The sequence below is a fragment of the Diabrotica virgifera genome, chromosome 2 (assembly GCF_917563875.1).
Source record: "Diabrotica virgifera virgifera chromosome 2, PGI_DIABVI_V3a".
Lineage (NCBI taxonomy): Eukaryota > Metazoa > Arthropoda > Insecta > Coleoptera > Chrysomelidae > Diabrotica > Diabrotica virgifera.
The window spans coordinates 202,030,475-202,056,164 of NC_065444.1; the positions used below are offsets into that span (position 1 = coordinate 202,030,475).

At 31.7% G+C, this 25,690-nt stretch overlaps 2 protein-coding genes across 2 annotated transcripts in view; one reads left to right on the top strand and one right to left on the bottom strand.

Annotated features, from left to right (window-relative positions):
* LOC114340575 (uncharacterized) overlaps positions 1-16,299 on the bottom strand; it is a 42,448-nt gene extending 26,149 nt beyond the window's left edge. The window contains exons 1-3 of the mRNA XM_050643012.1: positions 16,178-16,299; positions 8,984-9,331; positions 2,262-2,506 (exon numbers count right to left, since the gene is read on the bottom strand). Coding sequence (XP_050498969.1) covers positions 2,262-2,506; positions 8,984-9,331; positions 16,178-16,237 — 653 coding nt within the window. The 5' untranslated portion in view covers positions 16,238-16,299. The remainder of the gene's footprint in view (positions 1-2,261; positions 2,507-8,983; positions 9,332-16,177) is intronic.
* Positions 16,300-18,302: 2,003 nt separating this feature from the next.
* LOC126880899 (uncharacterized) lies at positions 18,303-20,059 on the top strand. The gene is made up of 2 exons (XM_050644973.1): positions 18,303-18,432; positions 18,495-20,059. The coding sequence occupies exons 1-2, from the start codon at positions 18,303-18,305 to the stop codon at positions 20,057-20,059; spliced, it is 1,695 nt and encodes a 564-aa protein (XP_050500930.1).
* The last annotated feature ends 5,631 nt before the right edge of the window (positions 20,060-25,690 follow it).

Consider the following 25,690-nt stretch of genomic DNA (forward strand, 5'->3'; position numbering starts at 1 on the left):
ATAGTATATAATATAGTCCAGTCGGGATAGAATTTGACCTTGCATGCCGAGTTGTCCAAAATTTTATTTTTTTAATATGATGGTGTAATTGGTGTAATCTCTTCTAAATTACGCCGTTGCGTTACTAGCATTCTTGATTTTGAAAGAAAACCAAACTGGCGGTTTTTGCTTAATATCTCCATCATTTTCAACTTTCCGACAAAAATCAGTCCTCAAACTTTTGTCTAAAAGTTAAAAATGGCGAAGATATTAAGCAAAAACGGTTCTCCTTTAAAATCAAGATGGCGGCTAACCCAACGGCGGAATTTAGATGTGATTTTAAATTTACAGTACTATTGACCCCCTAAATATTACAAAAAATAAAAATTTTGGGCAGCTCTGCTTGCAAGCTCAAATGCTATACCGACGGAACTGATTATACTGCTATATTATAACTGCTATTAATGCTAATAATGCTAATATTATATGCTACATTATAACTGCTATACATACTTTACTTGATTTTTCCAAAAGTACAGAAAAAAAATATAAAAAATGTAGTATTTTTGAAAAGATAGTTGAACAACCTTTAAAATGAGGTATCACTCAACCCCCTGTCCATTAAAGATTTTGGGGATTGTAACCGCCTCCGCTAGAGGGTTGATGTAATTAACTTGAAAACTGGTCTGCAAAATGTCCCCCTCACAAATAAATTTGACGTGTTTTTTCATATGTTTAGATTCTGTATAGATTTCTAGAGGGACCAAATTATAGAGGGTGGCAACTTTTCAAATTGACACACTGTATAGTCAAAACCAGTAAGATTTTCAGGGTATCGCTAAAAATAATTGATTCTGGAGGGGCCCGAGACAAGAGATAACTGTTTTCAACGGTGACGTGTATATTTTTAAAATAAAGGAAATTACAAGCTTTACGAACTAAAAAATGTCTGCCCTGACAATCCTATTGAATTTGAATTATTTGTCCTGCACTGATTTGTTTAATGGATAAAAATTATTTTTTATTTATTTTAGTATGTTAAAACTTATAAAAAACAAGGGGTGCCCGATATAATTTTGTCACGACTATAATTAATTAATAATTAAAAAAATGACTTTTTTTATAAAAAAAAAAAAATTCGGCCCGAGCAGACATTATTTTTGATTTTTTGAATATAATATTTGATAAAATAATTTGGTTTCAAGTTTACTTTTTTATTTATTTTAAAAATAACTTAAACATTTTTAGTAATTCCAAAAATTTCAAAAAGAGTAAAATGTAAGTTTTGCTTTGCTGAATATTTTGGTTTTTTTGTTTTCTTCTTATACAAAAATTGGTTATAATATGGCTGTTCAAAATTTGCATACACTCGTGATTAGTGACTCGTTCAAGCTATTTTAACTAGAGCCTTTTCAAAAATAAGCACTTTGAACCGGTGAAACTTACAGATCATATAAAAAATATTAACTTGTGAAGCGGTAACGATTAATTTTATTTGGGATTCCAATTAGGGGGTGATTTTGGCGATTCTTTTTACCAGCAAATAAAAGGAACCAACAATATTTTAAGCGTAACTCACTTAACTTTAATGTTAGAAGTTTTTTAAAAAACAAAAATAAACCTATTTTTAAACATTTTAAAAAAGTTTTAATGAGTCTTCTCCGAAAAGTGTTTCGTTTTTTAGTTATTTCACGTTGAAATATTCGATTTGGAATTTGACGAAGATGAACCTAATTTTCATTAGCTACAACTCTGCTTCTACTGGGTCTACAGACTTCATGCATACACCATTTTTTTCAGGTTTTTATAAGCTATATTTTGATATGAATATTTTTTTCGACAAAATACTTACTTTTGAATTGTTTGCGAACAACCGTCCAAAAACATGTTTTTTTTGTTAAAAATGAACATATTCACTCGCAAATAACTCGAAAAGTATCGCCTTAGTGAAAAAACTCTATAGAACAAAAGTTGCTTAGAATTAGTGACATTTTATCCAATTCCGGACTTATTTTAAATGTATATTTTTTCACCCCCAGAAAAGGTGATGTTGAACTGTAAACTCTTTCTTATATAATAATAGATAATTTTAACTACCTATTCCTAAATTCTCATCCTTCTTTTAGTTTTTTTGAGGTTTTCGTAAAGTTTTGTGTGCTTTGATCGGACTATAAGTCCAACTTATATTTACAAAAAATAATTTCTATACACACTTTCTGCAAAAGTTTTGGGTTAAGAGTCTATTTAAAGCTTAATAATACATAGTTAATGGTTTAAAATACCTTCCTATCTTTTTAAAGAAGTCTGGTGCTCCTGGAGATCCGAGTGAAGAGTAGGAAACTACGACAATATTGTTTTTCCGACAATATTCTCGTAATTCCTTTTGTTGAAAGTAGACCTGAAGTTCCACTTGCGTATTGGCTGGTTTTATTCTTGAGTTTTTCATTATTCTCTCCATTTGCTCAATGCTGAAGTTAGAAATTCCTATAGTTCGAGCCCTTTTGCAATCAACTTGTTCCTCCATTTTCTATTAATAAAAAACAAAAGAAGAAATTAACTGCAATTATCGTATTTCTTTGGTTCTTTTTGTATATTTAAAAGATTTTATGTACCTATGCAGTGTAGTAGAAGATTCACATTAATAATACCATTAGATATAGAAGTTTCTCCGTAGGAGATAAATACACTACGTCAGAGAAACCGGAGACCCAAAAAATTTGGGAAATTTTTATTTTGTTATATTTTTCCATTTTAGTCTTGTCGCCAGTGGGGGTACAACGGCCTCTTTAATTCAGATGGACTTACCCAAGTTTTTTTATGTATTTTGACCCGTAGAACACGAATTTTTTGGGCAACAGTCGATCCGGATGTCGATAAGATTGTTATAAACAAAGAACTTGAGGAATCACATAACAGCAATTTTTCGCAAAACAAAACATTTTTTTGTATTTTTTGGGTCATTCTAAGCAAAAAATGTTTTTATAAGTTTTTTCGTAGGATACACAGTTTTCGATATAAACGCGGTTGAACTTTCAAAAAATCGTAAAATTGCAATTTTTGAACCCGAATAACTTTTGATTGAAAAATAAAATAGCAATTCTGCTTACCGCATTTGAAAGTTCAAGTCAACTTCTATCGCTTTTGATTACTTTCATTGCTAAAAATTAATTTTTTTATTGTTAAACAAAGCTGCTAAACACAAACACATAGTGATTGAATTATGTTTTCAATGCATTTCTTATTTGAAATCGAGCGAGTAGGCGCGCATACAGAATTTCTACGTAGATTACGTACATTAAAACGCATGCATTGACACGGGAAACACTATGTGTTTATGACTTTGTTTAACAAATAAAACCTTAATTTTTAGCAATGCAAATAATCAAAACCGATAGAATTTGACTTAAACTTTCAAATGCAGTAAGTTTGTTTACTTTTTATATACTTTTGGCCACTATATATTTGCTACAGTGTATACTTTTCGTATGCATACGAGGAAGTAAACTACAATGGGTACATATTTTCTTCATGATAGATAGGGTTTTCTGTCGTTGTTTTTTTTTGTTCAATATAAGTAATAGTTTTTTTGTGTAAATAAATAAAATCAGGTCTCGTTTAATACTAATTATAAATAATTGTAGCTTAAAATTTGATAGGGAATCGGGGGTAAAATTTTGTCGCGGATTTTAAATAGGGAATATGTCTAGGCGGTTTTTACATTGTATATAAAGAGTCACTGACCACCTTATTTATATAAATCAATTATATAATTATTATTATTTTGCTAGATGAGATACTTAATTTTTTGGTAACCGTAGCGTTCTAGTCGTGTATCTCACTCTAGACGAGTTCAATTTAGGGAATATTACTAACTTTTAGTTGTAAGGACTTTGTGCAATTCAAACGGACTTTTGCTTTGGATTTTCTACTAATACCTTTACTTAGCGCAGTGTGTAGTGGTTAATTGCATGTTAGTGGCTTTTTGGTCCTGTTTGACAGTTACACAACCCACTACCACTGTTATTGTATTTCGAGTTATATATTACATTGTCAATATATGTATAATATAGTTATTATTGTTAATATATTTGTTATTAGAAAGGTTGATGTTTTATTTCAGTCTGTATCACTAGTATATAAAATAGCAAGACAAGATTAGTATTTAGTATTTTGTATTTTAGGTGGTCGTAACCAGTGTCATTTAGTTCCTGAAGTTCGTTACTTCAAAAATCTCTAGCTGTTCAAATTCTGGGCCCAAAACTTAGTTTTAATTTTTTTTGCTAGAGTTAAGTAGAGTGAGCTTTCAATTATTTTGTCCCAGAAGTTGAGCTGTCCGAGTTGGCGCCCATTTTCTTCTCTCTTTATCGTCCCTTTTATCTCGATCTCTCTCCAGTGGTCTTACCTAGTTGTATTAGGTTCTGTATTAACAGGTCTCATTTTCTTCCTAATTACTATCATTTCGTTATCAAATCTTTCCTTTTTATATCTCTAAAGCCAATATTCGGTGTATAGAAGCTAGCCCGAATACCCACTTGAGATTTAGTGTCTCTCTGCCCATTTAATTTGTCCTTCTGAGCTAAGCCCCTCTTCTTTTGGTCTTAAATCTCTTCTCATTTATTTTCCCCCTATTCCGTCAGTTCTTTTCTTCAAAATCTCTATACCCAGAGTATAGAAGGTTCAAGCGGAGACATTAACACTTACAAAAAAGTTGTGAACAAGATTCGCGTAAAACGTATTGTCGAGTGGATGCCACGAGAATCCAAACAGCACAGTACGTTTTGAGTACGTACAATTTTGGTACTGTACGTACATGATGTAAAATGTGTGTTTTAAGTACGTACACTGGGGTACATACCAGTACATACAGAAGAGTACGTACTATTACGTGTTAAGTATGTACCATGAGAAGAGCTAAAGCATATTTATTATGTTAGGTCAGGTTAACCTAACCTAATTTATTTGGTTAGGAATTTTCCACCTATCTGGGTTAGGATCATAGTATTGTTACTTTCTTCCTGGTTGTGTATTTGTATTTGAGATTTATTTTCGATTTTATCCCTGTTCTAATAGCTGTGTACCTATTAATTATTAAATACCTATTACTGAGTACAGTTTTGATGTGATAATTTATTGCAAGACAGTTTCATTTAGATTTTTTTTACTTATTTTTGGTGTTGGTGCTTATATAGTGTGGTTTTCTGTTATCTTATTGAGGTGAGTGTTTTTTAACTTATATAGTCATACTGAAATAGTATATTAAGTATGGAGAACGGTAAGGGTTTTTTATCGATCGAAGACAATTGTTTGGAGAAGGAGCGGGGCGACGACTCAAATTATTGTCTGAGATCGGTTACCCTTAACGTTCGACATGCTTATAACGTTTTTTGCACGATTGATACCATTATAAATTATAAAATTAAATTTTCGTCATATTGACTAGTTTCATTCATTTTATCAAGATAGATACTTTGGTTGTTAGGTAGTAACTAGGGTGCATAACAACAATGGAGAATTGAGTTTTTATTTAGTTGTCAATAATTTTAAGTACAATTTTGATTATTATAAATTAAAATATGAGCGAAAGTGAATTTGAAGAAATTGAACGGGCTTGGGAAGAAGGGTGTTCCGCAATTATTCCCGAAAAATCCAAAATCCGTTATCAAAATACCTACCAAAGTTTTAAAAAATGGTGCGAAGGCAAGAATTTAAGAATCGAAGAAAAGACTCTATTGGCATATTTCGTTCAAAGACGCCCAAACAAGTGGGATTTCATTAAATAATTTAACAAATTGTACCATAAGTTTCAATATTAATAAATAATTCGTTAGTTTTCTTTATTCTTTCAAAAAATAAATTAAAATTAAGGGATTTTTTAACTCAACGGTAAGTGAATTATTTACCGTCGAGTTGGATTACTTACCGTCGAGTTGGTTTACTTACCGTCGAGTTGCTAGTAAATGTCACCTACTGACGTAAAATCTGTCTCGGTAAACAGTCAAAAATGATCAATCGTCCAAAATTTTGTGGGTGAGGAAGTTAGATAAATAAATTATTAAATAAAAAATAAGTATATTTAAAACAAAACCATTTGGTAAACTTTAAGATTCATAAATTTTGATTGTTTTTGTACTTCAAATATGGTTTTTTTTCATATTGGTGAATAAAAAAGTAATTTTAGCAATTAATTCATTTAGGTATCTATTTTAAATTTTACACATGTCATCAAATAGTAAACATTACAAAAACGCTAGAAAGCAATTGAAAAGATTTAAGGATTAGGTCTGGATCCCGCGTATGAAAAAAAAGTTGATTAATAGCAAGCTGAAAATTTGTTAATAGCTTAAGGGTGTCTAGTCGGACAAACTTTGATATGTGGGAACACTGGAACAGGGGAAGTTTTAATTGTGGAACAGGTTAAAAATTTGGAACGGTCAGACCACGAAAAAGGCATATGTATTTTGTCCGACAGAACAGACTTAAACTCTCCGAACAGAGATTAAACTCTCATGCAAAAATCAGACTGCTATTTATCACCAAATGGGCATTTTAATGAGTGGAACATCTAGAATATGTCAAATGACAGGAATTATGACAGGTGATAAATAGCAGTCTGATTTTTGCATGAGAGTTTAATCTCTGTTCGGAGAGTTTAAGTCTATTCTGTCGGACAAAATAAATGTGTCGTTTTCGTGGTCTGGCCGTTCCAAATTTTGAATCTATTCCACAATTAAAATTGCCCCTGTTCCAGTGTTCCCATATATCAAAGTTTATCTGACTAGACACCCTTAAGCTATTAACAAATTTTCAGCTTGCTATTAATCAACTTTTTTTTCATACGCGGGATCCAGATCTAGAAATGAATGTGCAAAAAATATCTAGTATTAATATTTCAGAGCAAAGTGATAATACTAGGTTAGATAATAAAACTATGGATATGACAGACACTAATGATACTTCAATGGATGTTTTTGAAAATTTAGAACATTATCCATTACCACACTCTCTCTCAGAGACTCTCTTTGCAGTTATAGTCTTTGATGTTTTGATTTTTAAGACTGTAATCAAATGCATTATGTAACGAAGATAAATATGTACTATACATTTAACTATAATTTATTGGGCTTAAAATAAACCATTTAAGGGTACTAGAGGGACATCAGTCTTAAAACAGATTTTTTTAAATTATTGTAAAAAACAACCCACTTCTAAATTTCCAAATATTTAGAGCAGTTGCAAAAATGAATTGATTTTCGGAGACACACAAAGCAGATATATACATTTAGCAGTATTATTTATTTATATGGGTGTATTTCCATGGGTTAATTAACGCTTCAGTTGATGATGGTTGTGACAAAATATTCTTCATCAAAAGTATCCAGTTTTATAATTTAATATTCTTTCTTTATAGAAGCGACAATAAAAAGTCAAAAATGTAGTGATAAGAATGTGGCGGAGCAAGAAATTAGACGATGGTTGAGGAGAGCCGGGGATCGCTTAAAAACTTTCAAGCAAAAGGAATCAGAATACAAATTGAATTTATTTTTTTTTAAATAATAAATATATATTCACATAAATTTACTTTTATTTGCATAAATCATCATAAGTGTGTATACTGGGTTGGGATAAAGTATGGAACCAAGCAAATATCTTTGAAACGAAAAGAACAATATTTATGAAACCCTGCATACAAGTACAGTGACGCAAAAGGCATCTGTTGCCATATTTTTTGTTACTACTCGACTTCCGGTTTCACCGGAAATACCCTTAACTTATTTAATTAAAATGGGACACCCTGTATATTTTTGCGGATTTAAAAGAACTTGTTATGTTTAATTCATACATACCAAATTTGGTAGAAAAATTTGTTAAGAAGTGTCTGTAGATAATTTTTTGTATTAATACACCGTAGTAGGAAATAAACGAGTACCATCTATACTGTCTGTAGACTAAAATTGTTGTTTACATGCACTGCGTGATTTATTTGAATTTAGTATAGTAGGTAAAACGGTTAGATACTGAACTAATTGACAGAAATAAGTTGTATTAAAAATGGTTCTTTTAAGTGAAAAAGATCGTATTGAAATATGAATGATAATCGGTTATGATGAATTTTCATTTTTTGGAAGTCAATTTTCCAAATCGATGGAATGGCCCACTCGTTGTTTACGTTAGTCCACCAACATGCTTGCAGGATTTGAGACAAAGAATAATTGATGAAGGTGAATACGTGGAGAAATCTTACAAAAAGTGACTCACGAATTTATTTATAGACTTGCACGTAGTCAGGAGATAAACAATAGACATTTTCAACATTTGAAATTATTTTTTTTATTTTTAATATCATTGGTCTAACGTAAATAAATTAACCTATTTTTTAACTGTAAAGAGATTTATTTCTTGTTTTAATAGTTTTTTCTTCCAAACTTGGTATGTATGAATTAAAAATAACAAGTTCTTTTAAAATCTGCAAAAATATACAGGGTGTCCCATTTAAAGTAAATAAGTTAAGGGTATTTCCAGTGACACCGGAAGTGGAGTAGTAACAAAAAATATGGCAACAGATACCTTTTGCGTCACTGTACTTGCATGCAAAGTTTCATAAATATTGTTCTTTTCGTTTCAAAGATATTTGCTTGGTTCCATACTTTATCCCAACTCTGTAGTATGTACATAATATGTATATATAGAATGTACTAGTTACATATAGTATGTTCCATCAGTACGTACTTAGTTCGTCTTATGTACGTACTTTTGCTTACTGGGAAAAAGCACTACGGAGCAGAGGACGAACACCAACTAGATGAACCGACGATCTGAAGCGCGTTGTCAGTAACTGGATGCAAGCCGCACAGGACATACACAGATGGAAAGGCTATAAGAGGGAGACCTATGTCCAGCAGTGGACGCGTACAATTTGATGATAATAATGATAGTGAAAATAACATGAACAAAATGCTTTGATGAACCAGACGAATGAAAAATTAGAAAGAAATTTTAATCTTACCTTCCAAACCTCTAGATAATCTGTATCCAACATGTGCCATGGTTTAAGAGGATCAATTAATTTCATGTGGATAGGAAAATGCACAAGATAAAGGTCTACATATTCCAAATGTAACTTTTCTAAGGAATCATTTAATGCCGATTCAACTAAATCGGGATGAGTTTGTTCAGGACCAAGCTTAGTAGTAATAAATATATCTTCCCGTTTTAACTTTCCAGAATCAAACCATTTTCGTAAGACTTTTCCAATACATTTTTCGTTATGGTAGACAGCTGCTGTGTCTATATGCCGGTACCCAATAGTTAATGCAGTATCGAGGGTAGCTTCCAGTTCATCTTCGTTTATAGACTGAAAACAAACATTAGAATTAGGCTATTGAAAGGGTTAATTATGTTCAAAATAAGACAGTTAAGGTACTACAACGTTAACAGGGTTTTATTATTTCATATGGTCAATGGACCCCTAAATTTGAAAAAACCGCGGAGTGATACCATTTAAAAGTGTGCGATTTTGAGAAAGGGTGAATTAGTCCCTAGGCACAGGGTGAATTAGGATGAGTTCTATGTACAGCTGGTTCCAAAAAAACCTGATACGACTCTTAAAGCGTATTTTGTAGAAAATTAAGCAGTGTATTTTGAAGGATAAATACTTGTTATTTACATGATGTCACTGTCACTGCCACATTTTGGAATGTACCATAATGTACAGCTGGTTCAAAAAAATACTGATACGACTCTTAAAGCGTATTTTGTAGAACATTGAGCAGTTTGTTTTGAAGTATAAATACTTATTATTTACATGATGTCACTGTCACTGCCAAATTTTAAAATTTATCAGATAACTTATTCTGTTCAACGTCAAAAAATGGCTGTTTGTTTGTTTATTTTATTATTTGTCTGTCATAATAAATATAATGTCAGATCAATCATACACTGCTCAAAATGATCAAATCTTACTAAGAGTCGTATCAGTTTTTTTAGGAACCAGCTGTACTTTTGGTACAAACACGTCTACAGAAAAATTGTTTCAGGTTAAATTTACTATCGAAATATAACCATTTAAAATAAAAAAAATTTTTTTTACAAAAATATATTGAAAGAAAAATAAAAAAAAACACGAAATAAAGCAATTTTCAAATGATGAAAGGGTTGCCAATGTGAGTTCATTATACTATTAGACCGGTCTAGTTAGACTCAAAAATAGGAGTGAGGTTACAATAATTACCATCAAGCTAGAAATTGGCAGGATTGTTCAAAATACCATCATAAATTAAATCTAAAAAGTCCTCATAAATCCGACCCGAGCTAACAAATTTACGCGGGGTCAAAGGTCACCAAATATGGTTTTCGCGAATTACGATAGAATAGCGATTTTCAGCGAAACGGCAAGTTTTTTAATAAAATTAGTTCTAACAAAAAATGTAGAATAAATAATTATCTATAAAAAATATTTTAATACTCTTTTTCCTAAGAGCCACCGTTTTTGAGATACAACGATTCAAAGAGTTGAAAAAGTTCTGATCGTCATAATGTACTAGTACACCACGTATATAGGGTGAGGCAGATAAAGGGCCTATTAGAAATATCTCGAGAACTAAAGGTAACTGAATTATGAAAATTGGAATAATGGGGTTTTGAATACTGATCTATTTAATGAAAATATTTTCATCTACTTGGTACTTCCGGTTATACCGGAAGTTGCTTATAACTTCGTTTTTTAAAGAGGACACCCTGTATATTTTGACATTTTTGGATTCTCCTCGATTTCTACTTTCTTAAAATATAATGTTTTGTAACATTATACAGGGTAGGTTAAAAGATATTTACGTTTTCTTATTAATTTCGTAGCAATATTCACACCCTGTAGGATTGTAGTAGTTTGACATAATAAACTCTATTTATATTCAAATGATTTTCTATATAGTCTACTATTGCTAGCAATTATTAGTATAGCTAAATTTTTAATTTTAGTATACAGGGTGGGTCTAAACTCGGAATGAGTATTTTCTGAGTTTTCTTAAATGGAACACCCTATATTTTAGTATTGTAATGAAATGATATTTAATGGTACTTTTTTATTTCTTAAGCATTCCCTATACCTAACTGCTTTAATTTGTGCTTAATTGTTAATCGCACCAACAATCTTAACTTCGATGGTATTTTGACAGTTCAACCATTATTGGAAATTTTAAGTATCAGTCTAGATTAATATGTATTTATTTTCAAAAAATTATTTGTGATTGAATATTTTCACGGCCAACCTAATACAATTTCACATATTTTGTGTTGCAATTAATGTTTTGCTTGAATCACCAATAACTCACAAATTAAAGCAGTTAGGTACAGGGAGTGCTGAAGTAATTAAAATGTACCATAAAATAACATTTCATTACAATACTAAAATACAGGATTTCCATTTAAGAAAACTCAGAAAATACTCATTCCGTGTTTCGACCAACCCTGTATACTAAAACGAAAAATTTAGCTATACTAATAATTGCTAACAATAGAAGACTATATTTAAAATCATTTAAACATAAATAGAATTTATTATGCCAAACTACTACAAGCCTACAGGGTGTGAATATTGCTACGAAATTAATAAGAAAACGTAATTATCTTTTAACCTACCCTGTATAATATTACAAAACCTTATATTTAAAGAAAGAAGAAATCGAGAAAAATCCAAAAATTTAAAAATATACCATTTAAAAAAACGAAGTTACAATCAACTTCCGGTATAACCGGAAGTAGCAAAGAGACCAAAATATTTTCATTAAGTAGTTCACACCTCAAAACCCCTATATAACAATTTTCATTATTTTCTTACCTTTGGTTCTCGAGATATTTCTAATAGGCCCTTTATCTGCCTCACCCTGTATACATCACTGAAGCTGTAATACAAGTAAACATAATATTCTATCGGCCAACTTAACTTATATTACACATAATAATAATAAGATATTACAAATATGTTGTTTCTACTATACAGATTGCGGTCTACCGAGGGATGCAATGTATAAGCTATTACAGTGCCAACAAAAAATATTTACAAATATATCGCGAAAATAATAAGAATTATTATTTCAATTTTACGGCTTATTCTTAACAAAAATAGTAAATTGATATTAAAAAGTAATAACTTTTAATAATTCTTCTTACTTATGAGTCTTATTCAATTTGTAAAGATGAGTTTTGTCGGAATAAACACGTTCGATCGGTACGTTGGCTAATCTAATTACCCTACCTATTTTTTTCTCAGAAGGGTTTGAACATAATAATGAAAGCCAACTTTCTAGGCAAAATGTTGAAAATATGCTGTTGAAAAAAATTAGTGCTGAAAATATATCGGTAAATGATGATCCTGACGTAATGCTAATTAAAACAGCCATAGAGCAATTCAATTTAACAAATACAACTATTGTTGTAGGTGAAGAAGTAGAATTGCTCGTATTACTCACTGCTCGAACTCCAATCGAAAAAACTATCTTTTTTTAAAACCTGGAAAAGCTCAACACCAATCGGAAATATATTCATCGAAAAGTTTATCTACTTTTGCAAAGTGTCAAAATCATATACTATTTTTACACGCCTTAACTGGCTGTGATACATCTGCATTTTTCAGGAGGGGTAAAACGACTTAAAAAACTAATTCAACTCCACAAGAAGTTATGAACTTAGTAGTCTATAGAGTGTATACTGAGACATTTTGCCATTGGGAGTGACCAATCTGATAATCCCTCTTTAAAATAACATTTGGTAGGAGTCTCTAGCGAAAATTCGCCACTCACAGCGATGTTTGACCATTTTCCTTGTTATTTCGCAAACATTGTTCTGTAACTTTTTTCCTACTAAATATACCATTACATACACCTAAAGCTGCGCAGAGAAATGACAATTAACTTTAAAATGGTTTATTGTAGAAAGCTGTATGACTAGTTTTAAGCAAGACAAGGCTTTTCAAAGTTTTATACTTTTAAAGATTTTTTATTATATTTTACGATTGTTTTTAAACTTTTTTTCTCTTTCTCTTTATATAATTTCTCTTTATATAATTTTTTTCTTGTACATTTGGGTATATGTAAACATTGTTCAACAAAAAAGAAAGCTTATTTTCTTTACTTTAAAATAGTGTATTGTAAAAAATTCTAGGACTATTTTTAAACAAGGTATCCGTAGGATATCCAACAAGGGTATCCGTAATTTGAGAAACATTTTGAAATTGTTTATATTTTTCAATTAAAAGAATATAATGGCATATTATAACATAACTTTTAATTCTAAATAACTTTTGTTTATAAAACATTTCGATATTGTGAAATGTAGAGGTACTTTAGTCTTGAGCGAAATTCATATATTTTAACATATCTACCTCGTATACTGTATTTTATATCTGATGATTGCATCTAAGGTTTTTAGACTATGCAGAGTATTTTATAAGGAATAATTTTTTTCATAAAGTTAATGATAAAATAGTTTTCAAAATGGTTCCAACTTATTGGGACATAATATGTATTGGGACATATTAGGGCATGTGTATATGTCATACTTTGAAATAGCATATCTTGTTTAACGATAGTTACGAATTTTTTACAATACACCATTTTAAAGTAAAGAAAGTAAGCTTTTTTTATTGCAAAATGTATATACCTAAATGTACAAGAAAAAAGTTATAATGAGAAATTTTAAAACAATGGTAAAATATAGCAAAAATCATTAAAAGTATAAAACTTTGAAAAACCATATATTGCTTAAAACTAGTCATAAAGCCTTCTACAATAGACAATTTTAAAGGTAATTAACTTTTCTTCCTATTAAATGTACCATTCCAGATACCTAAAGCTGCGTAGAAAAAAGTTACAGAACAATGTTTGCGAAATAACAAGGAAAATGGCCCAAAATCGCTGTGAGTAGCGAACTTTAAAAAATCATATTTTGGAAAATGTAAATCCTAGAGACCCCTACCTAATGCCATTTTAAAGAGAAAGGACAGAATTTTTTTTCTGTGGAGCAATACCTATACCTATATTCCCGTGGAAAAAGAGACAAAAAAAAAACAAAATTGCTTTATTTCGTGTTTTTTTGCTTTTTTTTTGAATATATTTTTGTAAAAAAATATGTTTGACTTTACAAGGTGTAAATTTTTAATAGTAAATTAAAACTGCAACAATTTTTCTGTGTTTGCACCAAAAGTGCATAGAACTCACCCTAATTCACCCTGTGCCTAGGGACTAATTCACCCCTTTCTCAAAACGCTCCCCTTTAAAAGGCAGCACTCAGCTGTTTTTTCATATTTAGAGGTAAGTTGACCATATGAAACAATAAAACCCCGTTAACGTTGTAGTTCCTTTCTAAAATACATAATCAATAGCCTAAATAGAGGAAGTTAATATTACTTCTAAATTTCAGGCATATGTCTGGACACAAATAATTATCCCTTAATGGTACTGACCACGGTTTGGTGAATGACTAATTTTGGTATTACTTTATGATTTTGATCGATGAAAACAAAATTGACGTTTATTTTGAATGTTAAGTGGGGAACATTGTCAAAAAGGCAATTTTACCCTAAAAATAAAAAAAAAATATTTAATTCTAAATACATTTTACTGCTGCCAGAAAACAGAAAAAATGTTTATTGAATAAATAAACTGTGCCTTTTTTGTGTCAATTAATTCATTCTTCTTTTTGTGTCAATTAAGTTAGTTCAAAATATTGGTTTTTTTACATCCTATATAAATAACTATGTTAATGTTTATATTACCGAATAGAGAATTAATAACCTTTCAAATGAGCTATCGCACGACCACTATCTTCCTTTAAAAAATCATCGCCCAAAAAATCAATTACGTCACCACGCCCAGATGGATGACGTCACTAGTATGATATATAGGTATGTCGAAAAATCATAGTTTAAAATTAAAAATCGAAGTGTTTCACGATTTTTCCTCAAAGTCCCCGGCTTACGAAATAATGAATGTATTACTCATTTGCACCATACTGTATTTATACTGTATACAGTATGGTGCAAATGAAAGGAATAAATTCGTTATTTCGTAAACCGGCGACGATAAGGGAGAATTCCAAAATAGGTTCATTTTTAATTTTAAATTATGATATTTTGGCATATATGTCATACTAATGACGTCATCCATCTGGGAGTGTTGATGTAATCGATTATTTTTTTTAAATGGGAATATGGGTCGAATTTTTTTAAATTAAACTATTTGACAAACAAAAAAAGAATAATATGTAATTTATTTAATTTAAAATACATTTTACTGTTGCCCGAAAATAGAAAAAAAAATGTTTATTTTACAAATAAACATTGCTTTTCGATTAAATTCAATGTACAGGCCAGCTCCCGCCAGTTACCATGCTTCTCGGAAGTTTGAACATTTAATTTAATCGAAAAGCAATGTTTATTTGTGAAATAAACATTTTTTTCTGCTTTTTGACAAAAATAAAATGTATTTTGAATTAAAAATTTAATACATTCGTCTTTTCTTTTGTCAAATAATTTTATTGAAAATTTTTTTGGATACCCTCTATAAACAAATAATATTATATAAATATTTACATATTATGTAAATGGTTATATTACTGAATAGAGAATTAAAATAGCTTTCAAATGAGCTAGCACACGACCCCTATTCTCATTTTAAAAAATCATCGATTACGTCATCAGGCTCAGATGGATGACGTCCCTGGTATGGCATATATGCCAAAATATCATGATTTAAAAATAAAAATCGAAGTATTTGGGGATTTTTGTTAAAGTCGCCGACTTATGAAATAACAAATTTATTCCTTTTATCTGAAACATACTGTACAAATATACATAAATGTATACGTGTATAATATTTTTCAGCTGTTTTTTCTTCTGTACCTACTGCCCTTTAAATTAAAGAACAAAAATAAACGAACTATATCGACATTGATAACTGGATAGTTAACGTTAAATTAGTACTTTAAATACAGATGTTTTATAATATACAGATTAATAAGTAATTACGATTTTATTTTAGATATTTAAATGTCATATTATCTAAATAGTTTAGTAGTTACAATTTACAATTACTTTTTAGAACATCAAGGTTATCTACAATGTTTATTTATAGGATTTTAGAGATAATAATGCATTTTAAAGGAAATGCATTGACAATGTTCACATATTATTTAAACATCTAATTACCTGCCAAGTGCCTAATCCAATTATTGGTATTTTCACACCATTATACATTTTAAGCGACATTTTGCAAACTGTTATTACCTTACAATGACTTGTAAGAAACTGTTTATTATTATACCAGCCTATTTTACACTACTGAAAAACATTCTCAACAATATGTAAACATATTTTTTGTAGATTATATTAGTAAAGAATTGCAGAGCCGTATTGACCCATATACATATAAGTATTATTATTTTATATCTGATATCCAAGAAATACAATTAATAAAAGACTTATAATGGGAAGAATTGAAGTATCGCGCACAAGTACGTACGACACTATAACATAATACACGAAGTTTTCGATTTTCCAAAGCTGACTGAATTGAAAATTGGGCCAAATCCCATCTTAAGGTAAAGGAAAAAACTCGTCCGTCTATATATCAAACATCCATTTTGGTCCAAGGGTGTGGATTTTACGGCTCTTCCCATTTAGGGTCTGTTTTTAGTTCTCGTCCTCAAAACTCCCAAAAATCACGAAAATTTATGTCCGGCCTTTGCGGCTTCTGATAGTACTGATCATTACCTTTCCAACGCATGTTTAATTTTGAAAATCGGTTATACCATTGAAAATTTTATTCAATTTCTATTTAAAAAGGGGAAAGTGTTTGTATGTGTGTATGTTTGTGGAAAAGTTAGACTGATCTAAATTTTTTTTCTGTGTTTCAAGAGTGGGTCTGGGCCGATTCAGAACCGGTGTAGTTTGTGATTTTCGACCACCTATAAGCCAGCTATAGGATTGGGTAAGTACAAAACGGCATATTGTTTGGGGTTATATATCTTAGGTTCAAGGAGAGACAGCAAAACCGCAAATACACCAAATCAATACCGTTGAGAAGCTTTCAAATGGAGCCTAAGCGGTTAGGATCAGACGTACACACGGCTCAGTATAGCCGAAAAACTAAAAAACGAAACTTGGAAAATTTTGGTATTTCGACAATTACTTAAAATTTCACTACCAATTGTGCCAATAACTGAGCGTTTGTAGAAGAACTCTAGACGCGTCTAACGGTGTATAACTCATCTCTGGAAAAATTCGAATTTTTAAGTTATATGCTTCATAAATATGATCAAACCTATTTCCTATGGGAAAAATGGTTTTTCAAGCTCAATAATTCCTGTAATACCTACAGTTATCATACTTGACATTAGATGCATCAGATAATTATCAATACGTTTCAAACTTATGTGTAGTGATCAAAATCGGTTAAGCCATATCGAAGTTATCAAGCTCCAAAATATAATCCGTTTGACCATTATCGCCGAAATGGTTTATGTTAATTATGTTAATAGGGCAATCCATGTTCATGTACCGGCCATCCCAATATTTTTTTCAATCTATTTCGAATAGAAAAAAGGCGACCATTTATATCGCTTAACGTGGAATAGAGAAACATTATATTTAACTTCATATATTTAATTTAAAATAACTTTGAAAAACTCCCGATACAAGAATATAAAACCGCTAAACGCCGTAAAAATGAGTGGGGTATATAATATTCCAGCTACAAAATAGCTGGTAAGAATATTATGTGGCGCGAAAAGGTATTTTCATTTTGATGGAAAATATAAGTCTAGTTTTATTTTATAAGATGTTCTCATCATATTGGCTTCAAAATACAAACTCTATTAATGTTTCAGTATGTTTAAACCATTTCTTTGGACTAATAACAATTAGAAAATTAGTTAGTGAAGAAGTCAAATCAGGTAGTTTTTCAGTCAGCTATCTACGATTTGTTAAGTTAGTATTTAAGTCTCTCCTATTTAGCTATTTATATATAAAAATTGATAATTGTCAGTGTCATCAGAAAATTAATAAAAGTTGGAAAATTTGTAAAAGAGAACTAAATTTGATTGCATTTCTATTATTCAATTGCAGCTAACCTAAATTGATTGATTTTTACTTCGAAATCTGGCAAGTTAAGGAGTAAAACGAGATAAAGAAGTAAAACTAAAGTAAAAGTTATCTTGTTCGAAACATTTTGGTGCCGAAACCCGGGAATTGAAGTAATTAAGAAGAGGTTAGCTGCTCTCCAGAGAAAGGAAACAGTCATTTTAAGTTCAAAGGTAAACTACTATTTACAACGATGTCAGCAAGCGAAGGTGAAAGTAAGCGTATATCAAGACCCCCTCCAAGAATGACATACAACGAGTTTGGAAATCCAATAGATGCTCCAACTCCAGTGAGAGTAAGACAACCAAAAGTCAATTCAAGCCGTATTGGACTTCATCAGTATACTCAACAAGCAGTAACCAATCCGTAATTGCCCTTGAAAAAGAATACGCTTCAAGAGGCAAACACTCCGAGACAAAGAAAAAGATTGCTGAATTACAAATTAAGATCATAGAAGAAGAAGAAAAAGTTGAACAATGCTCTGAGGACTTTTCAACCCTAAAAGAGATCTCTCCAGAAAACCTGAGTGTAGATGATGCTGAGAAGCTAGTCAATGTACAAAAAAACCTGCAAGAAAGTAAGAAGACATTGAGGCACCTTCAGCTAAAACTACAAGGCCTTCAGTCGTTAAGTTTAGTTCAAGAAGAAGAGCTTAAGGATCTTGAAGAGCTTAAAAAGAAAAAAGCTGAAGCCATTCGACAATCAATTGCCGAAGACCAGTATTTAGAATCTGATGATGATGGTGAAGTCGTCGAAACCAATCATTCAAATGAAGTAAACATACAAACTGAAGTGGAAGAAATACCACAAGTGAAGTGTCTACCAGAATCAAAAAATGTTCCAGTTGACCCAATCGTTTTGATGGCTCAAGCGATTTCACAGGTGTCTGCTACACAATCCCATTCTCGTAAAGAAGAGAAACTGCCAAAGTTCCATGGTTGTTCAGAAGATTGGCCACTTTTCAAAGCTGAGTTTGATCGATCAACTAAAGAGTACAAAGTTGACAATTCAATCAACATTCGAAGATTAAGAGAAGCTTTGAAAGGAGATGCCTTGGAGACAGTTTCATTCCTGCTACCAAACATCGATAATGTAGAAAGCATCATGAAGACCCTAGAAGATAGGTTTGGACAACCAAAGTTTGTGATTGAAGGGTTATTAACTAAAGCAACAGCAGCCCCTTCTCCATCAGTAACCAAACCTGAAGCAACAATCAAATTCGGAATCGCCGTTCAAGCATTAGTGGCAAGCATCACGTCTTATAAAAGTAGCCAGTATCTATATTCCATTGAAATCCTGAGCACTCTGGTCAAGAAGATGTCGATAGAAATAGAAACTGAGTGGTACACCTGGCTTCGACAAGACACCTCAAGAGAAGAGAATCTGAAATATTTTTCACAATGGATTTCTATAAAACAGACTGTAGCGTATCTTGTGTCAACTCCCACTACAGCTTCCGAAAATACAAATGACAAAGATAGAAAGAAGAAGCAGACTAATCTTGGAACAGTATCAACGAACCCCAAGCCGGATCGAAAAGAATACTGTGTGTACTGCAAAATTGAAAATCATCATGTAAGTGACTGTCGAAAGTTTTCTGCACTACAAATTAAGGAAAAAGACGAGTTTGTAAAGAAGAATCGTATGTGCTTTCGCTGTTTAAAGAAAAATCACACAGTCAAAAATTGCAAATTAAGAATGACTTGTAAAGTTGAAGGATGTAGAGGAAGACATCATACATCCCTACATGATAATTCAAGGTTCAATGAAGTCCAGGAAAAAGATGAAGCCTTCCTTCAAGATCAGTCAAAATCTCAACCTCCTTCAGCCCACCAGCTACTCATATGCACTACCATCAGGGATCAGCAGTTACAGATACAGACGATGAAGTTCAAGAAACGTTATTATGGTATGCCCCTGTTCAACTTAAAGGAACTAATGGAACTATAATATCCGTCATTGCTATGTTTGATACGGGAGCTCAAAAGACTCTCATTCTGGAAGAAAATGTGAAGAAACTTAATATAGATGGTAAATGGCGAGATCTTTCACTTGGATGGTTTAACGGAAAAGATAACACTGATCCATCAATGAAAACAAGAATAGATATCTCAGGCGACTTTCCAAATGCAAAGACTTATCTTTTGAAGTGTCATACTGTTCCAGTAATGAATTTGCCTTCTCAAACCTATTCTGCTGCAGAGCTAAAGAAGAAGTATCCGTATACGAAGAGCACCTTTCCCATCACTGAAGAATGCAACCCCATCACTGATCATTGGAAATGATAATATCTCCTTGTTCCTGTCACGAGATTACATTGAACAATCTCCTGATATACCAATTGCTGTGAAAACAAAGTTAGGATGGACTCTTGCTGGAAATGGTGAAATGTTAACTAGAGGAAAACAAGGAAACTTCTCTATTTTCACTCGCAAGAAAACTAACAACGAAGATTTCTCTGAAGTCATGAGTGACTTCATTGCAGCCGAAGATTGTACAACATTCAAATCTGCGACACCAATGTCAAAAGAGGATGTGGAAACTTTGAAGATTTTGGAAGAAACAACGATTAAGAAACAAGGGCGTTGGGAAACAAGCTTACTGTTTAAAAATGATGTTCTACCTTTACTTTCGTCTGAAGAAATGGTAAGAAAGATACTGTTAACCATGGAAAGCAAAGCCGATAAGGATCCACCTTTTGCTAAGTTATACACAACCAATTTCGAAGAATATATCTCAGCTGGATTTCTCCAAAAGGTTAAAGTATACCCTAACGAAACAGAAGACAAGCGATGGTACCTACCTCATTTCTTTACCTTTCACCCGAGTAAAAAGCCAATACTTGTATTTGATGCAGCTGCAAGAAGTAAAGGAAAGTCATTTAATGATTTCGTTTACACTGGACCTGATCTGCTACAACTTGCTGTTGTTCTTATGAGATTCCGAAAACATCGATTTGCTATTTCTGGAGACATAAAGCAGATGTTTCACCAAGTTTCACTGAGAAAAGAAGATCGACCATCCCAGACGCTTTTGTATCGTGAAATGAATTGTAATCGAGAACTCCAACTTCACATATGTTGCTTTTGTGATGCTAGCGAAGATGCGTTTGCAACTGTGGCTTACGTACGAGATCATGCGAGAGGGAGCTTAAGCGTTTCAATCATCGCAGGAAAAGAAAAAGTAGCAAAAGCCAAAGGAATGCCAATACCAAGATTGGAACTCGATGCTGCTATTAAAGGAGCCAAGTTGAAGGCGTATGTGGAAAAAGCTTTTGGACAAGAACTTAACTTTGCAAGCTCTTTTCTATGGATTGATTCAAGATGTGATTCATGTGTTGGTTGACTTCACGAACGGGAGAATTCAGCCAATATGTAAACAATCGAGTAAACCTTATTCTGGACTACTCTACGTTGGATCAGTGGAATTGGATCAACACGGAGGAAAATGTTGCCGATGATGCCACACGCTTAAGAGGCTCAACAAAGATGTCAACTTCTTGTCGTTGGTCAAAATAAATGGTCAAGGATTTCGACATTACCAACCGCTGATGATAGTCTACTTGAGAAACGGGCAATAATCAACTTCATTCACGAGAGGGAGCCGTTACGGAAAATGCCTGTTCCGGATGTCAAGAAATATTCAACGTGGACTAAACTGATTATGAAAACAGCAAGCTTCATCAGATCTTTTCGATTTAAGATTCAAAAAGTTGGAGAAAATAATGTGAGCCTTGCTGATGTGAAACGAGCTGAGCTATTTTGGGTGAAACAAGTTCAACTGAATTGTTTTGCTGAAGAAATAAAACAGTTGCTCCAGAAAGGAACCGTCTCCACTAAAAGTAAGCTTTATCAATCCATTCCATTTTTGAATGAAAACGGAGTCATGGTCGTGGAAGGAAGACTAAGAAAGTGCGATAGAGTTCCAGATTAAGTCAAGTTTCTACCCATTTTGGATGGAAATCAATAAAGAAGATTGAAAATTTAAATAATTATTTAAATTTCGATAATTTCATTATTTTTCATTTATTTGGTTGTTATTTGTGATTCATTTTAATTGGTTTTAAATTTCTTTAAGATTAATTAATCTTAGAGAGGGAGAATGTTTCAGTATGTTTAAACCATTTCTTTGGACTAATAACAATTAGAAAATTAGTTAGTGAAGAAGTCAAATCAGGTAGTTTTTCAGTCGGCTATCTACGATTTGTTAAGTTAGTATTTAAGCCTCTCCTATTTAGCTATTTATATATAAAAATTGATAATTGTCAGTGTCATCAGAAAAGTAATAAAAGTTGGAAAATTTGTAAAAGAGAACTAAATTTGATTGCATTTCTATTATCCAATTGCAGCTAACCTAAATTGATTGATTTTTACTTCGAAACCTGGCAAGTTAAGGAGTAGAACGAGATAAAGAAGTAAAACTAAAGTAAAAGTTATCTTGTTCGAAACAATTAAAGTTACTCTAAAAACTATTATTATAATAAACATTATGGAAGTTCTCAGAGACTTTCGGCCCTCAGTAATAATGTAATCTTTCATTCTGCGATTAAAATACTCAAAAATATTTATTAGTTTTTTCAGGATTCGAAAAAAATGAATACATTTAAAAACATTGAAAATTTCGACAGATGACCTTTTGAGCCTTTCTCCTTAAATAATTATGTTTCTTTTATATTAAAATACTTATCTACAAAACTTAGAGGCACAATAAGAGCCCAAGCGGGAATTTTTGCAGTTACTCGAACGCGTCAGATTATTACATGGGGAGCAACCTTGTACCCTGTAAATGTACCTCGACCATTTATTGGCTTTTAATACAGAGTTCGTTAAATGGAGTCCTAAAAAAATCTATCCTTAGAAAAACTCGAAATCGTCAGATTAATATAACGTACAGGCAAAAGAGTGTATATTTAAAAAATATGACGATTTGATCGGAGCGAGTTACAAAGTTTCAAAAAAAGTGAATATTTCGAGAAATGAACGTCAGATCTAAAAACTAAAAAATACGTGTTCAATATTTTCCAAAAATCTTTCGATTGATACCAAGCACGACACCCACGGTGAGAGGTGGGGGGTAAATTTAAAATTTTAAATACGAATCATTCATTCATTGAATACACGTATTCAATATTTTTGAAAACTCTATCAAATGACACCAAACACCAGAGGTGTAACCAGGATGATTCTAAGGGGGTTACAACAATTTATGGTTTCTGGGGTTTATGGAATAGTAAAGGTGTTAAGCGTATACAACTGAAAGTACATTCAAATGGGGGGTTATAACACTCAAAATCCCCCCTGGTTACGCCTATGCCAAACACGACCCCCCACGAAGGTGAGCTGTGGGGTTACTTTAACATCTTAAATACTTAAATAGGAGCCCTCATTTTTTATTGCAGATTTGGATTACTTAGGTAAAAATAGGTAACTTTTATTCGAAACATTTTTCGACTTATGGATAGATGGCGCTCTAATCGGAAAAAGCGATTGTTGGAAATGGAAAATTAAAATAAAAAATGGAAAGTTCTCCATTTTATAGAAAACTTAACTTTATTTGGTTTTAAGACCTACTCTTCACCACCCAATAGTAGGGATGTCGGTTGTTGACAAAACACCGGTTTTCGGTAATACCATTTTTTTACCTACGGCTTAACCTGGCGATTATAACCTGGCGTTTATAACTGGTCAAAAAAACCGGTTATTCCAAAAACCGGTATTCGATTTTTTTTGTGAACAGCCAATACCCAGTAGTTTAGAATAACATTGTCGGTTTGTGTCAGCTTAAACTTTCTCCTTCGCGTGCAAGGGGAGAAAAATTTTCCCATTTTTTCTCTGGATGCATTATTTTTCCACTTATCTGGTTTTTCAGCGGTTATTACTTTAAAGATAAAAAACCGGTTATAACCGGGAAAAAAACAACCGGAAAAACCGATTATTAGGGAGTAAAAAACCATGTTAGGTTATAACCGGTAGATTTTTCCCATCCCTACCCAATAGGTTCCCATAACGCTCGAGTTACCTGCTAATCTAGCATACTTTCCTCCCAGACTATATTAAAACCAATTTTATTTACTCTGCGTTTAATCGTTTTATTGATCTTAAAGACATTTATGAAATGAGGTAACCAACGCTTTAATAATATATTACTAATCCTCCCTCCACAATTAATGATTTATTTAAAATATCCCTTTAAATTTTTACCATAAAATATCAAATATCACATTCCCGCTTTCCGCCAGAAAATATACTTTCGGTTGAAAGGAGACAGCATAATTTGATTTGCATATGAAAAGAAAGAAATAATAATGTTTTAAGAAGCTACTTCTGCAGTCTGAACACGTGTCAGGTTTATATCAAATATGAGCTATATTTTCAAGTTTAAATCAGATATAACTGAGATAATCTACACGGCAAAGATATTAAACGAATTTATTTATAATTTATTACTTAACCTTTATCTGGGCAACACATTTTACTTTTACTAAAAAAAGGAGACAAACTCCAGTGCAAAAACTATCGTGCAATTTCTCTACTATGCACAGCATACAGAGCCGGATTTAAGGTAGTGGGGGCCCCTGGGCAGAATTGGTGTGGGCCCTACTTCCTACTATTAACAGAATTGTTGTTATAACAAAACTTTGGTATACAGTCAACAAAAGGGTTTTCCCTTTTATAAATAAAAAAAAATGTTAATCTACTTTTACAAATATATTTTTAAATAATAAATAGTACAAGAGCTGTAGGTATCTTGTTACAGTAATATATTAAAAATCAACATAGCAAGATGTATAGTTAAAGTCCGGATACTTTTCGAGATTTTTTAATTGAAAATTCTTTGATTATGTCCGAGATGTTTAGTTGCTTAAACAGATCGTGTTAAATGCTCATTATATAGAGATAACTCAAACGATCTTTTGTGAGAATCATCTCTCCACCAAGAGTGCCACCACTTCTGAATTAAGGTCAATATTTGGATCTTGGTGAATACGACTTGTGCTGTGTGTTCTTTCTAAGATTTCATTCCAAAATATTGCAAATATTCCTGTTTCCATATCTCTATGAGTTGTAAATGGTTGCTCATCGTTTTCTAAAATTTGTGATAATGGTCCTTTATTCTGATTATAACCAATACCTAGTGCTTTTGCGGCATTACTTCTAGATGGCCATCTAGTAGTATCTACTCTTTTAGAAAACATATTTCCGCTACATTATGAGCATTTGCTTAATTGAAATAATTAAATTCAATTATTATTTGGTTACTTGTTTTTCATAACTTTGTTATTTTTTATTATCTTGTAAATGGTAGGAAATAAAACTTTTAAATTTTGCAGTTATGTATAACTTTACACACCCTATCAAAACAGCTATCAAAATGACAGTGTTGTCATTTAAGAAAATCAACGATGACGTTATATCTCTAAATTGGGACTTCCTGTATACATTATTATTGCATGTCAAAAATGACATTTTGAAATACTTATCGACGGGTCTGAGCATTTTTGAAAAAAACAATTAGTATTTGAATTATTGAATTTATTCCAAATTACAGACAATACTTTGTCATTTTTTATTATCTTTTAAA

Coding starts and splice junctions, on each gene's coding strand:
- LOC126880899 (XM_050644973.1), top strand. CDS start 18,303: ATGTCAGCAAGCGAAGGTGAAAGTAAGCGTATATCAAGACCCCCTCCA. Junction 18,433..18,494: donor ACCAAAAGTCAATTCAAGCC/GTATTGGACTTC, acceptor CCCTTGAAAAAG/AATACGCTTCAAGAGGCAAA.